Raw genomic sequence first — 27,976 nt, forward strand, 5'->3', positions numbered from 1 at the left:
CAGAACTGGAGTTAGTGGGCGTGGTCTCAGAGGCGCCTGCGCGAAGGCGGTTGGAGGGAGGCCCGATTCCCCTTTGTTCGGGTTCGCCATTTTGCTAGGCAGCGGCAGTGGCGGCGGCGGCGGCGGCTGGAGCCTCTGATTGGGTTTCGGAGTCCGGTACTGGAGCCAATCAGCGCGGGCAGCGAACCGGGGGAGCGAGGCACGGTGAGTGTGAGGAGCCAATATCCAGCGGCCCAGAGCCGGCCCCAGCGCCCCGATTGGCGGGTCTCGCTGACCACTCAGGAGAGGCCCAGGCGCCCGTCGAGCCTGGGGAGTCGAGCTGAGCCTAGCCCAGCAGGGCGGCCAGCGGTCCCGGCCTGGGGCCGGCGAGCGCCTCGGGGCACTCCCGGCCGAGGCCTGCAGGGGCCGCCCCGCGCGGGGATGGCGCCCCGGGGGGCAGGCATCTCGGGGCTCCGACCCTCGCAGGGTGCCAGGATCAGTTGGGAATGCGTCCCCGTTTCCCGATTCTTAGGCCCAGGGTCTCAGGCCCCAGGCCCGGGGCCACGAATGGCCCTACACTAGGGGACACATGCGCGCCCTGGGCCTCGGCGATTTCCTCCTGGTAGTCCTGGCCGCAAACTTAAACCTGCCCTTGCTCTCTCCACTCTCTGGCCCTTGGGGCAGGAAGCCTCCCCCGGGCCCTCTGCTCCCCTCGAGCCGGGTCTGTCTATCTGCAGCCCCTCTAGGTCGGGAGGGAGGTCTGGGGAGGGTGCGCGCCCCGGCCGCGGGGTCCCGAGTGAGGCTGGCAACGGGGCTAGCCCTCCTTCGCCTCGGAGCCCTACAGGCCCGCCCCCGCTGTCTCCCTAGTGGGGAGAGGGGGCCGTTAGTTCGCCCACTCCTCGTGCTCCGCTGCGCCCCTCCTCCCAGTCCGCTCCGCCCGGGTCTCCGGCCCGGCGCCGTGACCACCCCTTTTGGCTCGTCATTTCCTCTCTTCCCCGCCCCGTTCGCAGTGGCAGGACCGCACACCTCCGTCTTGGAGCCCAACCAAGCGGTCTCCCTTTCTTGTCCGGGCTGTAAGACTAGTCCATTCGGTGCCTGGAACCCCACTCTTAGAAGATTGATACCCTTGCGCATTCTTATTCCCGGAGGCTGCACAACTTTCTGTTCATATTACTAATCTTACCCACTGCTCATTTTGTGAAATCTCCCTCCCTTGGAAATGTAGTACAGTTTCGTCCCCCTCCCCCCCTTTGTTTTTGCTTTCGCCTTTCTATGTTACTTTGTGTCAGGCTTGACCCAGTCCACTCATCTCTTGGTTTATGTTTTTCTGACACACTTTCTAATCCTGTGTTAACGTTTTCTCAGCAGATGTTTAGAAGCTTTTAACAGTGTTGTGGGATTTGCCTTAGGGTGAGAGGTTGGTGTTGGCAACCAATTATCCAGCAGTATATGCCAGGTATAATCCATGTGTTGGGGAGCGAGTCCGTAGAGGTCAATAAGAACTGTGCCTACCTGATGGAAATTGACAGGTGAACAGGTAGTTAATACCTAACGGTTAGTGCTATAAAGGGGCCAAGTTCAGTGCTGTGACGTATCGATGCGTGAGCTAGCCTCCGTGAAAGACTTATCTCCGCCGCACTTTTGACTGGCCTTGAAGAATGATGGTAATTCTTCCACAAGAAAGATGGAAGAGCATTGCTTGAAGAGAAGAAAAGCATATGCGGAGGAATCAAATTACACTGTTTGAGGCAGGAAGATGGGATAGGGAAGTGGGCAGTATTAGTGATAGTTTAGGACGGAAAGGCCCAGTTGGTAAAATACTTGTATATCTTGCTAAGGAATATTTTGGAAACAGTTATTATTTTGTATGGAGGTTCAAGTAGAAGGGATCTAGAGCTACATTTTTTTCATAAGATTGAAAAAACAAGTTTCTGACTTGTTTTATGGGTTCTGCCCCGTGATAGTGGCTGAGTTCTTTGGGGAAGAAGAGAAGACTTTTGTCCTAGGACTCTGAAAATTATTTTTACTCATGTGAATCATCTAGTGCATTCCCTGGCACATAGAGGTCTTCAGTATCTGGTGCCCATTTCTAAATTCACATTTAATGCTATACAACTGGTAGGTTTCAGAAAACTCGTATTCCAGTGCTCTTTCATTACTGAAACTTCGGGGACAGGTTTTTTTTTCACTTTTTAGGATGAGTTTTTCATTGTTGCTTAAATCATTTTCTTAATTCATTTGATTGTCACATTATCCGCATTAGCAGAAGAGATGATAGGGCTTAAATAATCTAAAAAGCATGTATATTTGCCTTTGGAATTTTGTTTGTTTGCTTTTGGATACAGGGCTTTCCTCTATCGTCCAGGCTGGAATACAGTGGCGCAATCATAGCTCACTGTAACCTGGAACTCCTGGGCTCAAGCCATCCTCCCATCTTGGTCTCCCAAAACTTTGGGATTACAGGCATGAGCTACTGCGTCCTGACCTGAAATAGATGTTTTAACCTTAGTATTTAAACATAGGTATGTTCTGGTCACTTCAAAATCACTAAATACTTTTGTTTGGCATCTTTCTTTTTTTTTTTTTTTTTTTTTTTTTTTTGAGACGGAGTCTCGCTTTGTCACCCAGACTGGAGTGCAGTGGCCAGATCTCCGCTCACTGCAAGCTCCGCCTCCCGGGTTTACGCCATTCTCCTGCCTCAGCCTCCCGAGTAGCTGGGACTACAGGCGCCCGCCACCTCACCCGGCTAGTTTTTTGTATTTTTAGTAGAGACGGGGTTTCACCGTGTCAGCCAGGATGGTCTCCATCTCCTGACCTCGTGATCCGCCCGTCTCGGCCTCCCAAAGTGCTGGGATTACAGGCTTGAGCCACCGCGCCCGGCCTGTCTGTTTGGCATCTTTCTAAAAGGCATTCTAATCTGGTAACTTTTTTGCTAAGTACCTTTCAAGCTTCCACCAGTCTGCAGAAGAATTTCTTTGTCTGACATTTCGAAAGACAGTAGTGTGGCCCCAAGCTTTTCTTCCCGTTTAGTCTGCTACTCACATGCTGAACTGTTTCTGTTCTTGTTTTTATGCTCTCTTGATTTGTAGTACTTCACCTTCCTCCACATCATCACATGGCTAAATCTTTCTCACACTTAAGACCAGTTCATCCTGCAGGCCTCTGATAGCAAAGAAAAAAAAAAGTTCAAATAGTACCTTTTCTTTTAAGCCTTGTTGATTTATCCCCAGCTGGAACAAATCTCTGTCCTCCGAATTCCCATATCACTTTATCTCTTAGGATTCCAGTATAGGTTTTTACTCCATTACTAAACTTAAAGACACTTTGAAGTTAGACTCTTCGTCAGAGATTTCTTTTTATTTTGGCCGGGTGCGGTGGCTCAAGCCTGTAATCCCAGCACTTTGGGAGGCCGAGACGGGCGGATCACGAGGTCAGGAGATCAAGACCATCCTGGCTAACATGGTGAAACCCCGTCTCTACTAAAAAATACAAAATAGCCGGGCGAAGCGGCGGGCGCCTGTAGTCCCAGCTACTCGGGAGGCTGAGGCAGGAGAATGGCATAAACCCGGGAGGCGGAGCTTGCAGTGAGCTGAGATCCGGCCACTGCACTCCAGCCTGGGCGACAGAGCGAGACTCTGTCTCAAAAAATAAAATAAAATAAAATAAAATAAAACCTTCAGAACAGTGGCTGGCACATGGTATATAGTTAGTGGAGAGAAGTGCATTAGAAAGCTCCAATCCAGAAATCTGTAGGATGATGGGGAAGCTGGACAGCCCTTTGTTGTAGTCTAGTCTTTCATCCAACATGTATCAGGACCCACTTGTTGAGTTGTGAAAGAAATTGAGTGAGCCAATGCTGGGAATTTTAAAATAATAGAATAGAAAATATCTGCCAGGCATGATGATGGCTCACGCCTGTAATCCCAGCACTTTGGGAGGCCAAGTGGGGAGAATCCTTTGAGCTGAGGTGTTTGAGACCAGCCTGGGTGACATAGGGAGACCCCCTCTCTTAAAAAAAAAAAAAGAATAGAAAATAAAGTGCATCTTGTGTTGTATAAGGGTAAATACTTGAAACTCGTTTCAGTTATGTTTTATGCATTATGTGTGCACTGAGTTGTGATAATGAAATGTGTTTCTTACTAAGGGTTGTGATCAAAAAAGTTAAAAAGCTACTGTTCTAGGCTTTGCCTGGTAGTGATTATCAGCTGTGGTTATTCTAGGGCTTTTCATATGCTTACACTAGTTGAGTTTCTGAAGGTTTTAGCTTTGGAGTGTGTATAGGTCCACATAGAATGGGTTCCTAGTGAGTGGTTGTTTAAATTTCAGCTTTTGCACCTTGGAATAGTGGGGCAAAGAGAATTACACTGAGAAGAGAATGCACTAGGAAGAGAATTTTCATGCTAGCCAGAATAAACACTCTTATTTCTCTCTCTTTGAGGAAAAACCATTCAAAACTTTGTGTTAAGAGCAAGAGCTAGACAGACTAAATCTGGCTAACTTAAGTTTGTCATAATCTTGGGCAAAGAGGCACTTTGGGAAAGACTATCGAATTGTATTGCAGTCTTGCTAAATGAATCTCACAGTAGTAGGAACATACAACTTTACTGAAGCCAGTTGCTTATAGCATTAACCGTTAATAGTATCAATATCATGATACAGACTAAATCACTGTCATTAATGTGAGAGAGAATTGCTGCCAGATTTGAAGCTGCTCTTCAAATCTTTATACTCTTCGAAGTATAGATTTAAATATTGCTAAATTGGTTCATTTGTATTACCAGGATAAACTAGTTAAGAAGAAAATATGTTACATCTATTAGTCATTATCATGTGCCTCAAGTTATATTTTAGTCTTGTAAAGATGTAAACTTCTGGATATTAGTCAAAGAAAAAATCTCATATAAGAAGTAAATTTGGAGTTGGGGAGGCGTTGAAACTTAAAAGACATTCCTTTCATGATCGTTACTTTTAAAATAAACGTATTGAGACATAGTTTAGATACAAAGTATAATAATTTTAAGTGTGCATTTTGGTGAGTTTTGACAAATTTGTACACCTGTGCAACCGCTACCACAATGAAGATATAAAACATTTTCATCATCCTACAATACTCCTAAGGCTCCATGCCAGTCAACCTCCCTCTTTCCTGTCTCCCTGTATTCTCCACTCCCAAGGAACCACTGATCTATTTTCTGTCTCTAAATTACTGATGTCTTTTGGAGATTTTATATAAATGGAATTGTATATATTCTTTTACATCATAACCTTAATTTCATTAGTTTACAGACATAAATGTATTGTGTATTAGAGACAAGATAGAATTTAGGGAAGGCTGTTAGTGTCCCTAACAGATTCACAGTCTGGCTGAAAACCTGATTTTCTCTTCTATACCCAGAATCTCTGAGGGGCAGACTTAGTCAATCAATTCCAAAGAGACTGGTGTAAAAATCAGAAAACCAGTTGTTCATGTTGCTGATTATATTTGCTCCCTGTTGGCCAATCTATATGTAAATCCAAATTATAGCTAGAAATTTACCTAGTGAGCATTCCCTTAGATCAAGGGCAGTGCTTTGGAGAACCATATGGCCGCAAGTCCTCTTGCTGTGATAACATAGCCTGTTATTTAGGGCTCATAGATTCTTATATTGTATCCATTTTGATTATGAGTAATGGGGTTGACTGATTTTTATTTTGATTAAATTTTGTTACATTTTTCCCAACATTCCAACATTCATTTGGGAAATAAGAATTTCCCAAAATTCTTATTTTGAAAATAAGAATTTTCAAGTGTGCAGTGAAATCAAAGAAATTTGAAAATAAACACCTGTATACCTGTCAGTTAGGGTCTATTATTAACATCTTACTATAATTGCCTTACCAGATATTTCTCTACCCATTCATCCATTTTTTTGATGCATTTCAAAGTAAATTTTAGATATCAGTACACTTCTTTCTAAATAGTTGGACATATACTTGCACATATTTTGATTTCTTCGTTCAGACTATCTTGAGACACCTTGCAAATGATGAATTCCACCAGCATGTGTGGACTTATGGAGAGTGGTACTCTACTTTGCCACTATAATGAGCAGCTCATTAGGCCACGTCATTTTATTATTCAGATGTTGGAATTTATGAGGGCCTACTGAAAAATAATCAGAAAGACCTATCTACATTTTTGTTTATATATCTGTCCTCCCTCCCATATTTCCAAGATGAATTACCCATTGCTAATTTATATCATTTTAATTGTTTAATGAAGTCTTTAATAAGGTTCGCAGATACTCATTTTATCTAATTGTATCCTTATTTTTGAAAGCAGATCTTCAACTCTTTATGAGAAGGGTAAATTTGGCTGCCATGTGTAGTGGACCTGAGTAACTTGTTTGGTGGGAAGCAATTATGTGTTACAACTTTAAAGAAGCTTTATTCTCTAAAGTATATGTGTAAACCTGAAAATCAGTGTTACGTAGGCCTTGTATCAAAGTGATGTTGCAGCTTAATGAGTATCTCTAAGGTGCAGGTATTGCTCTGACAGTATTGAAAGGTAAGGTTGTCAATAAGAAATGACTGAAAGCATTTAGAAACGTGAAAATAACATTATGTTATGATTGTGCCATATAATCCTAGTTAAAAATGATACTGAATATAAGCATTTCCTATTCTCTTATCCTGTTTTCTTGCAAATAAAGTACAGTGATAAATTGTCCAGGTTAATTGTCTGGTAAGGCCTTTATTGACAGTCTCACTTTAGTTTCTTTCCCCACCTTTCTAATAGGAGTGTACCTCACAGCCTTCTAGGATCTCCAGAGCGGACAGGAATCTCACTTGGAGGGACCATGGAGCAGTATACAGCAAACAGCAATAGTTCGACAGAGCAGATTGTTGTCCAGGCAGGACAAATTCAGCAGCAGGTATGGAAGTAAAACTGCTTTAAACATCACAGCAATGAAACTGATAACAGCACCACTCAATTGGTTGGTCTATTTCCCTGGGGAATTATTTGAAAGGTACCAGATCTTGTGAAATATTGGGTCTGATAGCTTGTGCTGAAATGCCATGTCTAGCCCATGACCACTTAGAATCTACTCTTCATGGGTGCCTGGTTATAGTAAATTGCCTCTTTTATCTCATTATAAGTAAAAACATCTAGTCTGGTTTTCAGATGGAAATTTGGACTTTTAAATTTTTCTGGATTCTATTTGGTCTTTTTCTCTTCTTGTTTGAGCTAACTTGTGATTTAGTAAGGCTTTGGCCACAACAGACAAACCAACATAGCTTCCAAGAAATCTTCTGTTCTTTGATTTGGTCTGCCACATTTTTTATTCAGAAAAGCTCTGGTTTAACATTAGGATAATACTTAGACAGTCATTCTTATGGATAAGCACATATTAGAAAGGAATTCCCTGCTGCTGGTTTATTCCTAATTAATAGATTGCTTTCTTGAATTTATACACAGGTTAAATTTTTTGATGCTTTATGCTTGGGTTTATTATAGTAAAATTTCACTTTTTTCCCAGCCCTAGAAGAAATTTATTATGCTTCTATTTGACCTTAGGCCAAGATTGATATTTTGGAAATATTTTGTTTTCAAAATGGAATTTAGCTAATATAGAAAGGTAGTAGGGAAAGCAAAGGAAGTATTGATGATGAGTTGTTCCCATTTAATGATCAAAGGAAGGAGCTACTCTTAATTAAAAGACAAACTCCCTTGATAGCTTTCCCTTCCATACAGCTGCTGTGGCTCTGGCAGGTTCCTTTAACTGCCTTTTTAGAGAAAGGGATTCCACAAAGGGCCCTCCATTCAGACCAGTACTCTGGAGGGTGGGTTTTTATTCTTTCAGAATTTGCCATTCGTGGATGTAAAAATAAGGTTGAATCATTGAAATGGCTCTTAAAGCAGTCCAGTTGGGTAGAAATAATCTTAGTTTTGAAGCTGGGCATGGTGCTGCATGCCTGTAATCCCAGCTACTCTGGAGACTGAAACAGGAAGGTTGGCTTAAGCCGAGGAATTCAAGACCAGCCTGGGCAAAACAGCAAGACTCCATCTCGAAATAAGTAAATAAATAAAGTTTAAAAAAAAAAAAAAAAGGATCTTAGTTTTGGGATGTAAGAGCATTGACGTCATGAAGATGATTTCGGTTCATAGTGATTACTTCTCCTTTCTTAGTGATTGTATTTAAGCCCAGAATTTTTTATGGTAGTTTCAGGGCTATTAAAACCTAATCATTTTTTCTTGTGAACTCATTTGAGGAGATAAAAAGAGCATTAAATAATTGTGTAAGTAGAAGTATCAGATTCCTGTTTCTGGAGGGAAAGATTGTATTACAAATCTTTGTGTTAATGATGACAACTGTTTTGAGTTTTTGAGTCACATTTTGAGGTCCACTCTGGAGACAAAGGGCTAATATCTTTAATGCTACTACCTTCAACAAAACAGCTTCAGTATAGGGAGTCTGTACATTTTGAAAGTCCTTCAGGCTTCCCTCCCTCTCCAAGAGGTAAGGTGATCTCATGTCTTGAACTACACATTTCCTTCCTGACATATTTCAAGCTCTTCCTGTTCCTGTTCTCAGCAGCAGGGTGGTGTCACTGCTGTGCAGTTGCAGACTGAGGCCCAGGTGGCATCCGCCTCAGGCCAGCAAGTCCAGACCCTCCAGGTAGTGGTACCCTCTCTGATTCTCTGTGAGCACTGCATGAACTTCTCCTCTCCTCATGTCTGGTGCTGTTTGTGTTAGGATCTCCAGTAGGAATGGCAAAGTCAGTTGCATGTCTTTGATGCTGCTAACTTGTCTTTGAGGCTTATAAGATGCCAGTTTCCTAATGTTTTGTGCCAAGTCATATAGAGACCCCGTATCAACTTTCTGAGAATTGGATTTGACTAGCGTGTTTCTTTGAGAATGCCTGGAAAAGAAATGGTGTAAGTGACAGGAAGAAATTCTTATAAGTGACATTAGAATTTATTCAGGGCTCAAACTCTGATCCAATTAATTGCATGGTAAAAATGTTGTGTATTTGCATTATAATGGAGAAGGAAATATATACATATATAGACACACATAAGCTAGGCTAGGCTGTGCTTTATTTTTATTCAAGGGGCAACTCGACTGAAAAATAATCATTACACTTGGCAAGGTTTATCTAAGCGCTGAATCTTGTTAATCTCTTGTTAACTGCTATTGTTTCCACTACCTTTCCTGGGGAAATAGTGACCTGTCTTATTACTAGATCTGCAAAGATTGCCCCAGATACCTCTTGGTTAGGCAGGAGCAGGATATGCTTTCTGTTAAGTCTTAGGTATTAAAGCCACTGTGATAATTCTTGGTTAATCAATACAGTTCTTTAGCATTGTGTATGGCTAAGTTAAGTATCCTAAATTGGGTTCTAATTTGACCAGTTCCTATAAGAAATAGGAGTAGGAGCACTAGTCTACTCTGTGTCTGTAGGTTACTTTTATTAAAATGACTGTATTTTTGAAAAATTGGCAAGATTTGGGTACCCTACTTTTTCCCTCCATTAAATTGGAAATGATTCAAAGTAGAATCTAGAATGTAGAACTGGCATCTCACTTTATTGCTAGTGCTGCTAAACATCCTGCAGATAACTACCTCTTATTGTTATCACTTCACTTTATCCTTTCAGTCCCACCCCTACCCCTGCCACCAATAGTGTTTGGTAATGATATACAACCAACTTTGAAAATAAATTAAGCTGAAAGAAACTGAGCTTGTAGGCACTCCAAAACTGTGTTCAAATCTCACAGTCCAACAGCTTGTTAATGTTTTTCATGCTTGCTTCATCTTACTCATATATAAAACAGTATTTTGGATTGTCGTTAACCCCTTGTGGAATAGGAATGTAACATGCTCTTAACTGTATGGCTTCTTGTTTGATGCATGTGTCTTTGTAACATTTTTCTGTTGTAAATACAGTGAGCTCTTTGGAGTCTCAAATCATTTATCATGTGCACGAATAGCACAACAGTTGGAGAGGAAATTAAGATGATGAATAGATAGAAAATTATTAATAGTTGTGTTTCCTACTTACATAGATTTTATTTAAAATAAGTGGAAACACTTTATGGAAATAATATAAACCTTTCCTCTAGGGATCTGATTATTTTGGGAGAATTTTAAATAGTTATTTTGGTTATTCATGCTGCATGTATTCTGAGAAATCTCTCTTGATACAGAATATGCAAGCATTTGATATAGCAAAAGGAATGGGGAAATAAGGGAAGGAGATAGCATGAGAGAGTGAGGCTGTAAAGTCCTTAAAAAAGTAAAGTAAAGGCTCTCAATGGACAGTTTAACAAAACTTAGGATTTCAGCGTTCCTGGTGATTTTAATACTTTAGTGGTGGTGGCGGTAGTGGTGGTGGTGGTGATTGTAGGAGAACCTCACTATCTAACCTACTCATCTAGGACAGAATGATCTTTTAACTAATTGCTGTTACTTGCACATACTTTCATTAAGTGTGAATATTTCAGTCATGAATATTCTGTTCTAAGTAATTTCTGTCAAAGGTAGAGTCTGAAAATGAAAGTTTTGGACTGTTCCATGGATCATTCCAGTTTACTTCTAAAGCACTTTTAAAGCACTTCCAGAAAGCATTCTATTAGGTATTTTTGTATTGGGACTTAAGATGTGACAGAGCACTTGTAGTGACCTGGCTCCTACAGTAGTCTGTTTACTCATAGGAGGCTGAAATGTGTACACTTGACTGCTCTGTGTAATTTCAATATTTGTTGTTGCTTCTGATAAAGCTAAAATAACCATGTGGATATTATAGAGGCCAATGTGAGGAATTCCACCATGGAGACTGCAAACTGACCAGAAAGTATTTTTAAGACATCTTTAGTAGTGAGCTCTTTAAACAACGCACATATCTAGAATTCACAGAGTAAAATAAGCAGAGTAAAGATATATTTTTGATATTTCATTTTAGCTTGAGAGACTATAGGGAGAAAAGGGTCACCCTCTACATAAGCTTCCAGAGCTGCTTGCTACCCAGCCTCCTGGAGTCATTGCTGGGTACAGTTTGATTTACCTTCTTCACTTTATTTAGAATTTGTACTCAACCACCATCACCACCATCACCTTTCCCTCTCACTGCCTCCTCTCCAGCCTTCACAGAGACCATCCCTGGATTGGTTTAAACAGGCAACTAACCTTGCCATTATGATTAAATGTTTGTCATGGATTTAGCCCGTGTTTGGTGACAAATGCCTTATATCTATTGAGACTTCTCAAAGACTCTGGATATTCTCCATTATGTCTGATCTTAAAGTATTGAGCTTGGCATTTAGTAACAGGTATCATAGATATTTAAAGATAACTTGAGGACTTAAGACATATATTTTCTTAGTCTTTTCTACCTTTTCCTTTTCTAGCAAGACAGCAGAATAGTTCCAGTGATTGTCTTTTGGTAAAAACCATTTTGTGTCTTATGTTATTTCATTGTTTTTATTTTATTTCATTCTAGGTCCAAGGGCAGCCATTAATGGTGCAGGTCAGTGGAGGCCAGCTAATCACATCAACTGGCCAACCCATCATGGTCCAGGCTGTCCCTGGTGGACAAGGTCAAACTATCATGCAAGTACCTGTTTCTGGAACACAGGGTTTACAGCAGGTGAGCAGTATTTAAAAATGTTGAGCAGTATATCAGAGGAGAGGTTTCAAAGAATAGATTATTACAAACTGTTTGATAATTGATAATGCATTTAACTGCTTCCTAACCCACATTTTGCATTCAGTTGATTTTCTGCCTTTATAGTACCAGTGATATAAACTAGAATTATGCAGAAATTGGACAGCTCCAGTAAAGACCAAGATATTAGACATGATCTTGAATTGCTGTAAAGTATATAAAGAGGTTAGAATCTAGTTTATAGTGTATTTTATTTTAAAAGAAACAAAAATGAATATTTAGAAAGTTAGAAAAATAACAAAATGAGCAAAAAGTGGGTCCAAATTTATTAAGTAGAAAACTGGCGTATAGAAAGGATATATAAAACCTAGATTATTTAAGCAGACCAATAAAACAGGTAAATCCAGTTGAAAGACTGATTGAGAAACAGAAAACAAAAGTAAGCAAAGATGTAGAAGAGATTAAAGGAAGACCAGGCACAGTGGCTCACGCCTGTAATCCCAGCACTTGGGGAGGCTGTGACAGGTGGATCACTTGAGGCCAGGAGTTCAAGACCAGCCTGGCCAACATGACAAAACCCCATCTCTACTAAAAATACAAAAATTACCTGGGCGTGGTGGCAGGTGCCTGTAATCCCAGCTACTTGGGGGGTTTGGGCATGAGATCTCTTGAACCCGGGAGGCGGAGGTTGCAGTAAGCCAAGATTGTGCCACTGCACTCCAGGCTGGGCACCACAGCAAGACTCTGTTTCAAAAAAAAAAAGAAAAGAAAAGAAAAAAAGAAGAGATTAACAGAAATATGTAGAAATATGTAGAAATGTTACATACAACTCTGATATCAAATTTTTAAATTAGGTATTTCTCATCAAGATGGCAAAAAAAATCAAAAAATCATTATATCCACTGCTAGGATGGATGTGGAGAAAAAATTATCATTATTTTGGTAATTTCAAACTGTGGAGTTATTTTGGAAAGGCACCTCACTATCTGTTAAATACAATGAATATTTGAGCTGGCAGTCCCACTTCTGAGAATCTGTCCTATAGGAAGAAAAGCATCAATAGTAGGGAGAAATTACAAAGACACTTTTCATAGCATTGTACTAGCAAAAAATAAAATTGTAATCTGAGTGTCCATTAATAAGAATAAGGAAATGGTTGGAATAAATCATAATATATTCACATGGAATATTACATCATCGTTAAAAGAAATGAACTGTTGACTTGGGGTGGGTTAATATTGACATATTTTTAGTGAAAATAATTTGCAGAGAAATAGTGTGATCTTATCTTTGTAATTCATAACCAACCCCTCATGAGTATATGTTTATAATCATGTAAAAGGGAGTATAAGAGAACTATTAGTTATTCTATCTAAATGTTTGTATTGTTTCAACAGTTACAGCAGTCATATTAATGTCTTAGTTTTCTGAAGGAATTTTAAGTTGAAAAAAGCAGCCATGATCACACTGCTCATAAACTTGTACTTTTTGTGTATTCTCTTGTGTTTTCATGCATAATTTTTGGGCATAACTGTACCATGCATGTGGGGTTGTGTTTTTGTGTTTTGTTTTGTTTTTTTTTTTAATCCTTTCATAATGTTCAGTCACCTTGATGAATCAGAATTTCTAATTTATAAAATATAGTTAAGGATTTTGGTTTTCATTTGCTTTTGTAGGTAAACATATTTGGGCACAATAGTTTTATTTTTCAACTGAATTCTCAGGATAATTTCTTTGGATTGGGGATTGCTTGGGGAAAGGGTAAGGGCATATTTGAGCCCACTGGCATATTTTTGCCAAGACAGAATTGTACTTGGGATTAAAAATAGTTTTCACATTTCTCCTTGCATAAATATATGAGGCTTTAAATATCTTTTCAGCATGTGCTTTCCTCAATTCCCTATTGCTATATCCTTTCTGTTCTCTCTTTGCTTCCTCTCCAGCCCCGCTTGTTGTACCTTCTCCACTGTTGAGTAGAGACAGTGTGGTATTGTTAGGGTCAGTATACTGTGAGTGTAGTGATCCAGCTTTCATTACCAGGTCTGCCATTAAATAAGCATTCTGATCTTGGCCAAGTTACTTAATTGTTGGTTTGCTCATCTAAAAATAAAATTTATATGAGATGATATCTAAGGTTCATTCTAGCTCTAAATTCTGTGATTTTTATGGGATTTTATTTTGCTATAAGGAACCTTCAAAGAGTTATTTCCCTGCTTCTAATAGGGCTATATAACTAACCCAGCTGAAAAAAATATATTCTGTTACATAAGTAAAGCTCTCTAGGTGAGATTCCATAGCCTCCCTTATAATGCTTAAGGCTTTACTCCCCTTTGTATAGGAGTTTTTTTTTTTTTCCCTCATTAGTGTTCTTTGAGTAGCCACTTTTTAAAGAAGAGTACTTCTTAACCTTTTTTGATTTGTATTCTCTATTTTAGAATCCTAGTAAAGCTTGCACCCTCTAAGAAAAAGTACAGATGTCCAGTCTCATGAAAAATTCTGCATATAATTTTAGATTAAAATCCTTGGCCTGAGAAAGACACTAGAGCCAGAGAGAGAGCCAAGAAATAGAAGAATATTAGAAGTTGGCATATAATAAAAGTGTTATAAACATATCAGTGAAGAAATGGCTGAAGAATGATACAGAAAAGAAATTGATTTCTACTTCACACTGTATTTTTAAAAATATTTGCTAGGTGGATTAAAGATCTAATTGTAGAAAAGTAAACTTGGAAAATTCAAAAGAAAATTATAAGAGAATTTTTATGCTACAGAGAAGGATTTTTTAAAAACAAATTGACTATTTTAAAACATAATATGCATTGAAATACATCAAATAAAAGTAAACAAGGTGAAAACTTGGAAAAGATATTTTTAATACATATAACTGAGTTTGTATTCAGAATATGTATAAATAACTTTTATGTATTTATACAAAAGTAGAAAAATGGGCAAAGAATATGAATAGATAGAGGAAATCCTAATAGCCAATATAAACTTAGAAATGAAGTTGGTTCACATAACCAGATCAATTTGTTTAGTTATTTGCCAATACTTTTTAAATGCCAATTAGCTAAGTATTTGGAAAAAATAATTAAGAAAACCTAGGCAATCTATCCCCTAACAAAATAGGATCCATGAATGTCTCTAAGACATGGAACCCATTGACCTGTTTTTTTCACCTTCCTTCCATCAGTAGTCCTTTTTCCTATCAGCTGGTAGACTTTGTGATAACTTAAGATTCTAGGCATGTTCTTCTTTTCAGACCAAGGTGGTCCCAAGTTGAAATTATGGATGGAAAGTGACCTGGCTATAAAAATCTAGCTTTCTGAAAGTATCCTCCTTCCAAACTGCCATCTCTGTTGAAGCAATGCTCAAATAAAAAAAGTTTGTTGATGGAATTAATGGTCAAAGAGGTAAAGAGAAGGTTACTTAGTAGTAGCCATGCATTCTGGCTTTTAAGTTTAGGAGGTATTCTTGAATATAAAATACCAGAAATGTTGAACTCTGGGGCTCTCCTCACTGCTTTCTCTTTTGTGCTTAAAAAAAAAAAATGTATCCACTAGTTATATGAAAATAGGCTTTTGTACACCCAACATTTAAAGGGTTGTATTGCAGTTTTTTAGTTCCAAATTTTAGAGAAATATTTTTCAAGATTCTTGTCAGGTTTTTGATAATACTCCTAATAAAGTGGCTATAGCCATTAAAAAAAAGAAAGAAGATAGATTTGGATAGCACATGATCCCTTGCTTTCCATAATTGCTTTCTAAGGTTTAGCTATCCAATCCTAGGACCAAATAGGAGATACAAATTAAATCAACTAAACATTAATGACAGTAGTAAGTATTGGTGAGGTTATTGGAAACTAATAGGAGGAATATAATGTGTCACACTGCCTTAATTATCTATTACTGTATAACAAATTTTCCTAGAAGTTAGCAGCTTAAAGCAACATTTGGCGAGGCAGGTGGATCACGAGGTCAGGAGATTGAGACCATCCTGGCTAACACGGTGAAACCCCGTCTCTACTAAAAATACAAAAAAAAAAAAAATTAGCCAGCCATGGTGGCGGGTGCCTGTAGTCCCAGCTACTTGGGAGGCTGAGGCAGGAGAATGGCATGAACCCGGGAGGCGGGGCTTGCAGTGAGCCGAGATCACACCACTGCACTCCAGCCTGGGCGATAGAGTGATACCCCGTCTCAAAAAAAAAAAAAAAAAAAAAAAAGTTTATTTGATAGTTTCTGTGAGTTAGGAATCCTGACATAGCTTTGTTAGATTCTTTCAAGGTCCTCTCAAGCCCCTTATCAAGGTGGTGTCCTGGGCTGCAGTCGTCACATTTGACTAGGGTAGAATACATTTTGGGTTTTTTCTTTGTTTGTTTTTTTTTGAGACAGGTACTCGCTCTGTTGCCCAGGCTGGAGTGCAGTGGTGCAGATCTTGACTCACTGCAACCTCTGCCTCCCAGGCTCAAATGATCCTCCCACCTCAGTTCCCCAAGTAGCTGGGACTACGGGCATGTCCTACCATGCCTGCATAATTTTTGTATTTTTCAGTAGATACAGGGTTTTGCCATATTGCCCAGGCTGGTCTTGAACTCCTGACCTAATCTGCTCACTTCAGCCTCCTAAAGTGCTGGGATTACGGGCATGAGCCATTGTGCCTGGCTGTCAACATTTTTAATATATATATTATTTCCTCTGTAAAAAAGTACTTCATTATTCACCAAAATGGCAAGGTTAAAAAAAATAATAATAAAGCACTTTAGAGTATATTTTATTTTTTAATTTTTTTTTTGAGACGGAATCTCGCTCTGTCGTCCAGGCTGTAGTGCAGTGGTATGATCTCGGCTCACTGCAACCTCCGCCTCCAGTTCAAGTGATTTTCCTGCCTCAGTCTCCCAAGTAGCTGGGATTACAGGCATGCACCACCGTGCCCAGCTAATTTTTGTATTTTTAGTAGAGACAGGGTTTCACTGTGTTGGCCAGGCTGGTCTCAAACTCCTGATCTCAAGTGATCCACCCACCTCGGCCTCCCAAAGTGCAGGGATTACAGGCGTGAGCCACACCACGCCCGGCCCAGAGTGTATTTTAAATATACATGCTTTTCAATATATATGATTATACCACTGCTATCTTTTATAAAAACTGAGATTGATTTCTTAATATCAGGTATCCAGACAGTGTTCAAAATTCCTTGATTGTTTCATAAATGGAAAATAAGTTGTCTCTACTTCATAATGGAGGGCAGAGCAGGACTTCTTTTTTCCTCTTCAGAACATTTTCTGCTTTCTAGAGAAATGTGGATAACTCTCAGGACCAAAGGAGACCAGTGTCAGTAGAGTACAATCCTTTTTTATGTTCTTTTCTGCAGATACAGTTGGTCCCACCTGGACAGATCCAGATCCAGGGTGGACAGGCTGTGCAGGTGCAGGGCCAGCAGGGCCAGACACAGCAGATCATCATCCAGCAGCCCCAGACGGCCGTCACTGCTGGCCAGACTCAGGTAATTCCACTAGCTCTGTCACACAGGAGCACAACTGATTTGGAAGAGTCAGATAACTGAGTCAAATATTCCATGTATAGCATGTATAGTACAAAAGGGGATGAAAACCATAAAAAAATATATTTTTGGCCAGGCATGGTGGCTCACACCCGTAATGCCAACACTTTGAGAGGCCAAGGCAGGCTAATCACAAGGTCAAGAGATCGAGGACATCCTGGCCAACATGGTGAAACCCCGTAAAAATACAAAAATTAGCTGGGCATGGTGGCACATGCTGTGTAATCCTAACTACTCAGGAGGCTGAGGCAGGAGAATCACTTGAACCCAGGAGGCGGAGGTTGCAGTGAGCCGAGATTGTGCCACTGCACTCCAGCCTGGCAACAGAGTGAGACTCCGTCTCAAAAAAATAATTTTTTTTTTTTTAAGGACTACATGGTTCTTTTTTAGTATCTTTGGGATCTATTGAATTGTGTCGTTATTTATTTCCTCCAGACACAGCAGCAGATTGCTGTCCAGGGACAGCAAGTGGCACAGACTGCTGAAGGGCAGACCATTGTCTATCAGCCAGTTAACGCAGATGGCACCATTCTCCAGCAAGGTAAGTGTACCCATAAGTTTCCCTAGGACTTCTTGGGGCAACTTTTTTGTCCCTTAGGCAACTGATACCTTTAGAATTTGAGTGGTGAACTTGACACCACATATTTTTTGGACAAAAAAAAAAAAAAGATTTCCTCTAGCTCTCCATTGATTGTTGGTTTCTTGTCACCATCCATGACCAACAGTGATTCCATGTGTAGCAGTTTCTACAGTGGTTGCTAATCTAGGGATTGTGTAAGCTTTTAGGGAAGAAGTGTTTCTAAACAGAAGATTAGAAATAGGGAGTTTATTGGGAAAGAGAGAAATAGATCAAAAATCAAGTTGACTTTAGAGTGCTGTTGCTGCTTATGTTTTTTTCTGGGTCACTCCATTACTTTAAATGACTATTACGTATACAGCACTTTTACTTAGAAGAGTTCTCAAAGAGCCTCTAGTCTAGTAAGAGAGACATGTGAACAAATAAATACAATGCAGGGCCCTCATGGAAGTATGTTTTAGGAATAGATAACATAAATAATAGAGAGATCTGTTTGGTCTGGGAGGAGGAGTGCACAAACTGAACTTGAAGGCTTTTGGAAGCACTTGTTAGTCAAATAGTTAAATCAAAAAAGGACATCCTTGTTAGATTCCATGACTTTGTGATTGAAAATTTGCAATATACAAGATCCAGAGAGTGCACTGTGTGCTCTCGTATTACTCGAGGGAGGCCCTGAACTGGATTGAGCCCAGGCAAGAGCTCAAACAGAATGGTGAACAAATCCTGAAGTGCTGCTGTTGGTAGTCTGGGGACTTGGAATGTTTGGTTTAATTTTAAGTTTTAATACTACAACTGACTCATTGTCAGTTTGAGATAAACAAAGTATACGTTTTAAAATCTCTATTCTGAAGCAGATTGCTCATATGTACAAGAGCAGTAGGTACAGCTATAGTCAGACTGACCTGTAGAAGAAGAGACTGCCAAACCTTTTCACCTTTTGAAAACTGCTAAGGATAGAGTTACTCAAAACTGGGACCTAGAGAGTTAATAGAATTACTCTCTAGAATTGTGATTATATTTGTGTAATAGAATTGTGATTACTTGGATTATATATAGCACGCCAGAGTGGGAGAGTACTTTTTCTCCCCTTGTGTTTTTCAGTGTGTTTTGCCAGGATCAGTGAGTGTGTACCAGATAGAAGAGGGACTAACTATGTTCCCTTCTTTCTGTTCTGTGTGCCTGTTTTTTGTTTGTTTTATGTTTTGTTTTCTTAAAGTTACAGTCCCTGTTTCAGGCATGATCACTATCCCAGCAGCCAGTTTGGCAGGAGCACAGATTGTTCAGACAGGAGCCAATACCAACACAACCAGCAGTGGGCAAGGGACTGTCACTGTGACACTACCAGTGGCAGGCAATGTGGTCAATTCAGGAGGGATGGTCATGGTAAGAAAATGTATTTTTCAGCTTTGTCTTCGAAATTTTCTTGAACATGCAACTTGATGCCTCCTAAAATTTATTATGTTGACCTCTTGGGATTGAGATCGATCCTTAAGGCAGTCAGTAATCTACTTTTACAATAACGTTATAACAAACCATAATTCATTCTGAGCACCTACTGTGTGCCAGGGACTATTTACCAGGGACTATTCTAGATGCTGGAGATAAAGCAATGGATAAATAGTGATTTTATGCAATTCTTTTCAGAATTCAAATAATGAAGGGAATAATATATTAATCTTTGAGAAGTGGAAAGTAGTATTGCCCATGATGGACGAAATAAGAAATAAGCTAAAAATTAGAAAGATTGTAATTGATAGAGAAACCAAAAAAAAAAAAGTGTGATATAAATGTATTGGGAAGATAGGAAGACTTGGGTGGTGTGAGTGAAAGCTAAATCCTCATATGTCAAAATAGGATGTTAAAATGCATAGATTAAGAATGAGTAACAGAAGTCTGCACAGAGATGGAGGAAGCTATGAAAAGAAACAGAAGCAAGCCTGGCTCAGTGGCATGCACCTGTAGTCCTAGCTACTCGGGAGGCTAATCCAGGAGGATGGCTTAAGTCCAGGAGTTTGAGCTCAGCCTTGGCAACAAACAGAGACCTTGTTTCTATGAACTAAATGATAAATAAATAATTTTTATAAAAGATTCAATATAGTTATTCAAAGCAGTTGTATCTGGGAAAGAGCTGTGGGGTACAGGACTCTTGTTACTTGTTTTCACGTACATTTAGTACAGTGTTTTGGTGTTTTTTAAGAAAATTTAGGATTGAATTATAAGTTAACTATTAAATTATTTTTATAAATATAGGCATTTAGTAGCACTTAGTCTCATCTATTTTTGTGCTGTTTTTTTGTCTTATGACTACTGTTCCTGACCATTAGATGGCAGCGGAAATATCTACAGCCATGGGTAGACGTGAATTAGGGTATGCTTATATAGTTTCTCAGAGTGGCACCTGAACCTCCTATGACACAGTCATCTGGGGTGTTTGTTTCAAGTGCAGATCTTTAGCATTAATTTCTCCAGGGATCTGCATTTACCCAAGTACCCTATACAAATTACTTTTTGTGGCATTTAGAAAAAAATGGATGAAGAGAAACCAAGAAACTCTATGTCCATACTTCATGCCACCAATAAGCTCTGGTTTCCTGTTCACACAGATGGTTCCTGGGGCTGGCTCTGTGCCTGCTATCCAAAGAATCCCTCTACCTGGAGCAGAGATGCTTGAAGAAGAGCCTCTCTACGTGAATGCCAAACAATACCACCGTATTCTTAAGAGGAGGCAAGCCCGGGCTAAACTAGAGGCAGAAGGGAAAATTCCAAAGGAGAGAAGGGTATGTATAACATTGGGAAGGATATAGGAGAGGAGAATAGCAGGGTTCTGCTTTTGAAATTATCTTTTATATGGCTTGTTTTCTCATGTACCTTCCAAAAAATTGATGTTAGATACTTGTTATCTCTTTCCTAAGAGTTAGCATTTGTTATTACTGTATGCAGCTGCAGTTATAATAACGAAAACAAACAGTGGCTGAAATAAGATGTTATTCCTTTTCATACATAAAAGTAGTCCAGGGATAAATTATCCTGGACTGGTAGCACATTTTCACAGTTCTCAAGACCTGTTTCACTGCTTTAATATTGCTAGTGTGCTGTTCATAGTCCAAGATTCCTGCTTAGACTCCAGCCTAGGAAGAAAGGGAACAAGAAAGGTACCCTTTCTTTCTTTTTTTTTTTTTCCTGAGACTGAGGCTTGCTCTGTCACCCAGGCCAAAGTGCGGTGGCACAATCTCAGCTGACTGCAACCTCCCTTCCAGGTTCAAGTGATTATCCTGCCTCAGCCTCCCGAGTAGCTGGGATTACAGGTGCGTGCCACCACGCCTAGCTTATTTTTGTATTTTTAGTAGAGGTGGGGTTTCACCACGTTGGCCAGACTGGTCTCGAACTCCTGACCTCCAGCGATCCACCTGCCTCGGCCTCCCAAAGTGCGGGATTATAGGTGTAAGCCACCGTACCCGGCCAGGTACCCTTTCTTTCAAGGAAACTTTCAAGAAGTTGTGTGCCTTTCACTAGCCAGAATTTAGTTACCTGATCACACTTAACATGCAGATAAGGCTAGGAAAGTCCAGCCAGGTGTGGTGGCAAATGCCTGTAGTCCTACTTGGGAGGCTGAGGCAGGAGGATCATATGAGCCCAGGAATTCAAAGCTGCAGTGATTCATGATCATGCCACTGCAGTCCAGCAGCAAGGGTGTCAGAGTGAGACCCTGTTTCTAGAAAATAATAATAATAATAAACTTTAATGCTAGGAAAGTCTTTTTACTGAACACTCATTTGCTCAAATGAAATTTGGCCTGTTATTAAAGCAGAGGGAAGGGTATATTGGGAAGTATAGGTGGTAATCTGTTATTTTTTTTAAAAAATTCATACTGTAAGCATTCACATTCTTACATTCTTACTAGTTATATAGCTATCTTACTTACTAGGTGTTTTCTCCAAAGCTTTCATCATCATTCTAAGTCATAATTGTCCCTTGTGGCTTTGATCCCAGCTGTCTTAGAGAATGGAATTTGTGCACTAGATAACTGTGCTGGTTCTGGATAGTATTAATAGTTAAATGGTTTTATTTCTCATTTTAGAAATACCTACATGAGTCTCGGCACCGTCATGCCATGGCACGGAAGCGTGGTGAAGGTGGACGATTTTTCTCTCCAAAGGAAAAGGATAGTCCCCATATGCAGGTAGGAATACATATACCTTTTATTCTTCTCTTTATTACCTTGTATTGACTTGAGTTGAAGACTTCAGCAGTGTCCTCTTGCTATTTTCATACTCTGGGACTACTCACATTCTCTAAACTAGATGCAATCTTATGTCGCTTTAATCTTAAAATCACTAGGCCAGGCTTGGTGGCTCATGCCTGTAATCCCAACACTTCGGGAGGCTGAAGTGGGAAGCCCAGGATTTCAAGACCAGCCTGGGCAACATGGCAAAACTCCATCTCTACAAAAAAATATAAAAACTAACCAGGCCTGGTGATGCATGCCTGTCATCCCAGCTACTTGGAAGGTTGAGATGGAAGGATAACTTGAGCCCAGGAGATTGAGGCTACAGTGAACCAAGATGGCACCACTGCACTCCAGCCTGAGTGACAGAGTGAGACCCTGTCTCAAATAGAAAGAGTACTAAAGGTTTTTCATCCAGTGGTCTTTCTTTGCTCTTCATCTTTGTCAGTTATTACTATCCATTCTTTCTTGAAAGTCACACTTTTCTTAATTTTCAAGAAACAAGTTTTATTTTTATTAAGCAAGTTTTATTACCCTATCACAAATATAATTTGAATGTTTACTTTTTTCCCTTCTAACTGATGTGAGCCTGGTCTAATCCTCTCTTCTTTGGCTTAGGTTTATAAAATAACTGCCTAATTTCGTTTCCCTTCTTCCACTCTTGTCCCCCTCTAGCCTACTCTCCACATCCTAGTGTCATCTTTTTAAAATGTTTATCCTGTCAAGTCACTGTTCTGCTCAAGCTCCTTCAATGCTTATCCTTTCCCATTTGCACTTGGACTGACATCCAAAGTGATTACTACTGTGCCCAGCAAAGCCTTGCATGCTCCAGCTCCTGTCTAACTTCATTTCTACTTCTTGGTCTCTATGCTGCTGCTTACTGTTCATTGGTCTATATCCTGCCATGGGCCTTTGTCCTTAGAATTTTCAGTCTGTGTGCCCTTTGCTCTATCTTTTTCATGGCTATCTCCCCATCTGTTAGGTCCGGGTTTAATTAAATACCCTATCTAGAATAGGTCTCTTCTCTCTCAGTATTTTCTTACAACAACTTTTCTTTTCTTTTTTTGGAGGCAGTGGTGTGATTATGGCTCACTTTAGCCTTGACCTCCCAGCTCAAGTGATCCTCCCACTTTAGCCTCCCGAGTAGCTGGGACTATAGCCACGCACCACATGCCCAGCTAAGTTTTAAAATTTTTGTGGAGATGGAGTCTCACTTTGTTGCCCAGGCTGGTCTCAAACTCCTAGGCTCAAGCAATCCTCTTGCCTTGGCCTCCCAAAGTGCTAGGATTACAAGTGCACACCATTGCACTTGGCCCTTTTCTTTACAGTGTAATAATAATTAAGTTGTTGAATTTTTCGAGATTGTTTCCTTCACTAGACTATAAGTTGTATAGAGGATACAGGATTGTTTTGTTCTCTGTTATATTTATTGGACTTAGTTCTATTTAAGTAAGTTGTATTTAAGTACTGACTTAGATGTATTTGTTGGGTTTAGTATCCAGTTCTGAACCAAGCAATCAGTGTTTCTTGAATTAATAGATTCCTCCCATTTGCTGATACTCCATTCTATATTAACATCACATTCCACTTGCACTATTGCAGTATCCATCAAATTAATCTCCTATCTCCTCTAATTGACCTTATATAGTACTGCCAGATGGTTAAAGTGTTTTTTTTAACCTGCCAGTCCCCAGGTCAAGGATGCATGCTATTAATAGTTCCTCATTTCTTAACTGCATCAAATCTCAAACTATTTCTGTATAACGCTGAGCAACTTTGCCTTATCACCCCTCTTAACAGTCAAACTAGGTTTCCTCGGTGTCCCCACACATGAACACTAACAACTCTTCAGTGCTATTAGTTCTCACCTGTAGTGTGAGAGCCCCTCCTTTCTCATTGCTGTTCATTCATACAGTGTGTGAATGTGGGGCTGACAGCTATAGGAGGGCATTGTGCCAGGAACTCTCCTCATTCTTTGTGCTAACAATATGATCTTGGTCAATTCAGCCTCTTTATTTTTATCTGTAAAGTGGAATACTGTTGATACTTCACAGCAATGTTGTAGAGATTTCATTCAGTAATCCACATTAGGCATCTATGTAGCACTATACCTAGTGCATGGTGAGTTCAGTAAATGCTAGTTGTTTTTGCTCATTGTTCAAGACCCAGTCCAGTCTTCTGTCTCCAGAAGTCTTTCAGCTTTTTCTCAGATCCTGCCTACCAAGGCTTCAGAGCCTTGGTATGGGGGAACTAAAGGTGGTTCTTGTGGAGTGTTGCAAAAAGCTTCCAAGGATTTATCCTTGTGTTAACATGTAGGTCTTAAGTGAGAAACAGCATATAGAGTTTAGCGGAAAAAAGATTAAATGGGAGTCAGGAGATCTGGGAGTTAGCCCTTGCTGGGCTCCTAACTTTCTGACCCTGACCCTAGTCCAGGCAAATCACTTTACCCATCTGGCCTTCAGATTTATCTGTAAAATGAGTACATCAAAGTGTATAGATTCTAATGATTCTTTCCAGCCCTGCTAAGTACTTAGTATTTAAATGATGATCAAAAAACAGTGACAAAAATAGAGCATGACATGGTTTCTCTGGGTCTTTTCCTTAGCCACCTGAATACTCTTAACCCTTAAGTATAGAGAACAACACAAGGTTCTTAGGAAAGAGATACACTAACAGTTCTGGAGTGTTTCACCATGGAGCGCAGGCCAGACTTCAAATTCTTTTAAGAATAAGGTTTATTATCTCTTCTTTCCTAATGGGGCTGCACTTAAGCCATGTATGCAGACTTAAGATGTATTACAAGCCTTTGATTTACTTGGTAAAGTTATGTGTATTCTCTTGAGGATAAGTAGTGAGCCATCAGTCCTGTTGCTTTTGCAAAGGACTTTAATTATCGTGTCATCTTTGTCTCTAGGATCCAAACCAAGCCGATGAAGAAGCAATGACACAGATCATCCGAGTGTCCTAACCCCAGGCCATATGATGGAGCTGATCAAGGTCATGTTTCTCACCAGTTTCTCACTGTTCCAGGAAATTGATCAACTCTTCCAATGGGACATTGACGATCACATTCTGCCCTTTTCTACAGGACGGAAACCACTTAGTTTTTCCTAAGTGGCTCAGTATTACAATTGCAGCAATGCCTGGCAAATTGAAGTTGCAAGCCTTTGTCTACTCTTTCAGTCAGGACCTATTTCAGACTGTTGATGACACTGACATTTCATGGATTCGGATGATGCAAGGAGACACATGCCACCCCAGCAGTACACAAAGCACTTATGTTGACTGGTGACGTGAGCCAGCCATCTCAGCAGGGAAAAACAACCTTCTCAACCAAAACTGCAATCAGGAAAGCAGCAGCCCACTCCTTCCCATGGAATCTAGACAGTATTTATCCCTCTGGTGGGGGAATCTCACACTGACTAACTGAATGGACGTTTTGTATTCAGAGATGGCTTCCAAGCAAGGAAGTTCTATCTTGTGATATGGAAACAATAAATTTCTGAGATACATTCTTCTAATCTGTGGTAATAATAAGAATTCCTGTCTGCCCAGATGGTAGATTGGTATTTCTGGACTCTAGCCAAGAAAAAGCTAACTCCGGGGATAGAATGATAAAAGACTCAAGCACTAAAAATATACATTGCTGAATCTCTTTTTCTAGCTTTGAAAAGTTGTGGCCTGCTTGTCCCTCTGTTGACTGGTCATCTGGACCATCGTACTTGCTGTGGCTACTTCTAAGACAATGTAGAGGATATTGAACCTTGAAACTGCCTTTCCTAAGTAGAGAACAAGACTATTCAACAATTTCTTTGCCGAAGCACTGAGGACATTTGTAGTACTCCTAAAGGGAGAGCCAAACTAGAGATTTTCAGTCATAGACTTTGTGACAGCATTTGGGGAACTGAAAGGTTCATGTGTTTCATCCTAGGAGGAGAGAGTGGGGGCGGGGGGGAGAGATAGGGAGAGAGAGCATGTACACCCATACGTTATCATAGAGCACGATTCTCCAGTGGATGGATACCTGGAATGGATCATTAAGATGAAGAGAGTAATTCACACTCTAGAACCTTTAACAAGCACTGAAAGGAAGAAGCCTGAGATTTGGTCCTTGGCAATTTCTGGAAAGCACTGATCAGTCACGCTGTCCTGAACAGAGTCCAAGTTACCCACTAAAGCTTGAGGTGGATGTTGGCTTCACTCCCGCAGCACAATGCTGGCCCTAGAAAACGAGCATTTTCATTCTTCCCATGGCAGCTGATTCTTTGGTGCCAGTTTTCATGTTTTCTCCATAGGCCTTGTGCAGAAAGATTTTCTCATTGCATCCGTACTGTGAGAATAAACTGCACACTAGAAAGAAACATGCCTGCAGGATCAGGAACTAGGCCACTTTTCCCAGAATGGGTTGTGCCTCAGAATTCTATTTCTCTTTTAGATGTTGAACCCTGAGAGAACTAAGATGATATTTCAGAAGAGTTGGCTGCCTTCTCTGGAAACAAGGAAAACCCAATAATTCTGAGGAACATTGGGGGTCAAATACCAAGAATAAAAATTGGTTCTTTGACTTCAGCTTAACTGTATTAAGACAGAAATTAAGCCCTCTAAAAACACCACAAAGAGAGATCATTGTAATGATAGAAATGGAGGTACAGAGCTATGCAAAGGAAACAGGAAGTGAAATCTTCCTAGTCCCAGGAATCTGGTAATCTGTCCTGGCTTCCAGATGTCAAAGGGCTGATCCTTTGGTAAGCTCACTAGAAACTCCTGGCTCTCTACAAGAGTTTGGGATATTAATGTTATTCAGTAAGTCCCAAGTTTTTCAGAGGATAGATTACTAACAATGAGGAATTTATATTCCTTGGTTAATTTAGGAGACTAAGATGCAGAGTTCAGAAAGAAATTACTCAGATCTAACTCTGAGTGCTTAAGCCGCCAACAGTTAGAAGATGCTATTTATTTGTGTCTGTAAGTTTGTACATAGTAATGCCAGCCTTGTTGCTGAATTTTTTATTTGTGGGGGATGAGTTTGAATTTTGTTTGAAATGCTTCAGTTGTCATTCTGTCATTGCATTTCAAATAGCTCATGACCCTTTTCTTGTGGTCACTTTAGCACACCATAGTAGCCCACAAAGTTGGGGCAGGGTATTGACATTTGGATTTTTTCTTTGATTCTAGTTCTTTTATTCATTTTTATTTGTGACTGTAGTGATGACTTCACAGATGGAGAAAGAGTGAATGGATGAATGAATAATTGGTTTAATGCCTAGTTATGCAACTTGAGTGCTTTTTTTTTTTTGCAGGATAATTTAAAGTGTATATATTTTAACTGCACTGGTACATTGAACATGTCAGTGTCGATGCCACTGGACCAACAGAGCATTTTGTGGCTATAGGGTGCCTGGTAATAATGTCTTGATTTTTCTTTGGGACTCAACTATATCGAAGGTTTTTCCCCTAGCAGTATGGGGGTGTACAGGTGATCGATCATTAATGTCATTGCAATTGTTATTTTTTAAAATAAATTTATAAAAATAACCGAAAAGTAATGTGACTTTTGGGGAATCTGCAACTCCTGGGTTCTAGGTTGTGTTTCCAATGTTGAAATTGTGACCTCTGCCGACAAGACAAGTCTGCATGGACGGTGTCTCTGTAAACAGTATCAAACTTGTAATGTCTGGGCCTCTTAGCTTTTTTTTTTTTTTTTTTTTTTTTTCCTTTTTTTTTTTTTTGAGACGGAGTCTCGCTCTGTCGCCCGGGCTGGAGTGCAGTGGCCGGATCTCAGCTCACTGCAAGCTCGGCCTTCCGGGTTCACGACATTCTCCTGCCTCAGCCTCCCGAGTAGCTGGGACTATAGGCGCCCGCCACGTCGCCCGGCTAGTTTTTTGTATTTTTTAGTAGAGACGGGGTTTCACAGTGTTAGCCAGGATGGTCTCGATCTCCTGACCTCGTGATCCGCCCGTCTCGGCCTCCCAAAGTGCTGGGATTACAGG

At 40.1% G+C, this 27,976-nt stretch overlaps 1 protein-coding gene across 8 annotated transcripts; it reads left to right on the forward strand.

Moving 5' to 3' along the window:
* Positions 1 to 49: 49 nt before the first annotated feature.
* Positions 50 to 27,528, forward strand: NFYA (nuclear transcription factor Y subunit alpha). 8 transcript variants are annotated; one of them, XM_033217074.1, is made up of 10 exons: positions 50 to 204; positions 6,758 to 6,893; positions 8,556 to 8,639; positions 11,464 to 11,610; positions 16,996 to 17,127; positions 17,620 to 17,725; positions 18,978 to 19,144; positions 20,365 to 20,538; positions 21,840 to 21,941; positions 24,901 to 27,528. In XM_033217074.1, the coding sequence occupies exons 2-10, from the start codon at positions 6,819 to 6,821 to the stop codon at positions 24,952 to 24,954; spliced, it is 1,041 nt and encodes a 346-aa protein (XP_033072965.1). In that variant the 5' UTR covers positions 50 to 204; positions 6,758 to 6,818; the 3' UTR covers positions 24,955 to 27,528. The 8 variants fall into 8 exon arrangements, with proteins under 8 accessions (XP_033072965.1, XP_033072964.1, XP_033072966.1 ...); XM_033217073.1 differs by having other exon boundaries at positions 8,559 to 8,642; XM_033217075.1 differs by having other exon boundaries at positions 8,559 to 8,639.
* The last annotated feature ends 448 nt before the right edge of the window (positions 27,529 to 27,976 follow it).

The sequence above is a fragment of the Trachypithecus francoisi genome, unplaced genomic scaffold (assembly GCF_009764315.1).
Source record: "Trachypithecus francoisi isolate TF-2019V2 unplaced genomic scaffold, Tfra_2.0 Lachesis_group10, whole genome shotgun sequence".
In the NCBI taxonomy this organism is placed as follows: domain Eukaryota; kingdom Metazoa; phylum Chordata; class Mammalia; order Primates; family Cercopithecidae; genus Trachypithecus; species Trachypithecus francoisi.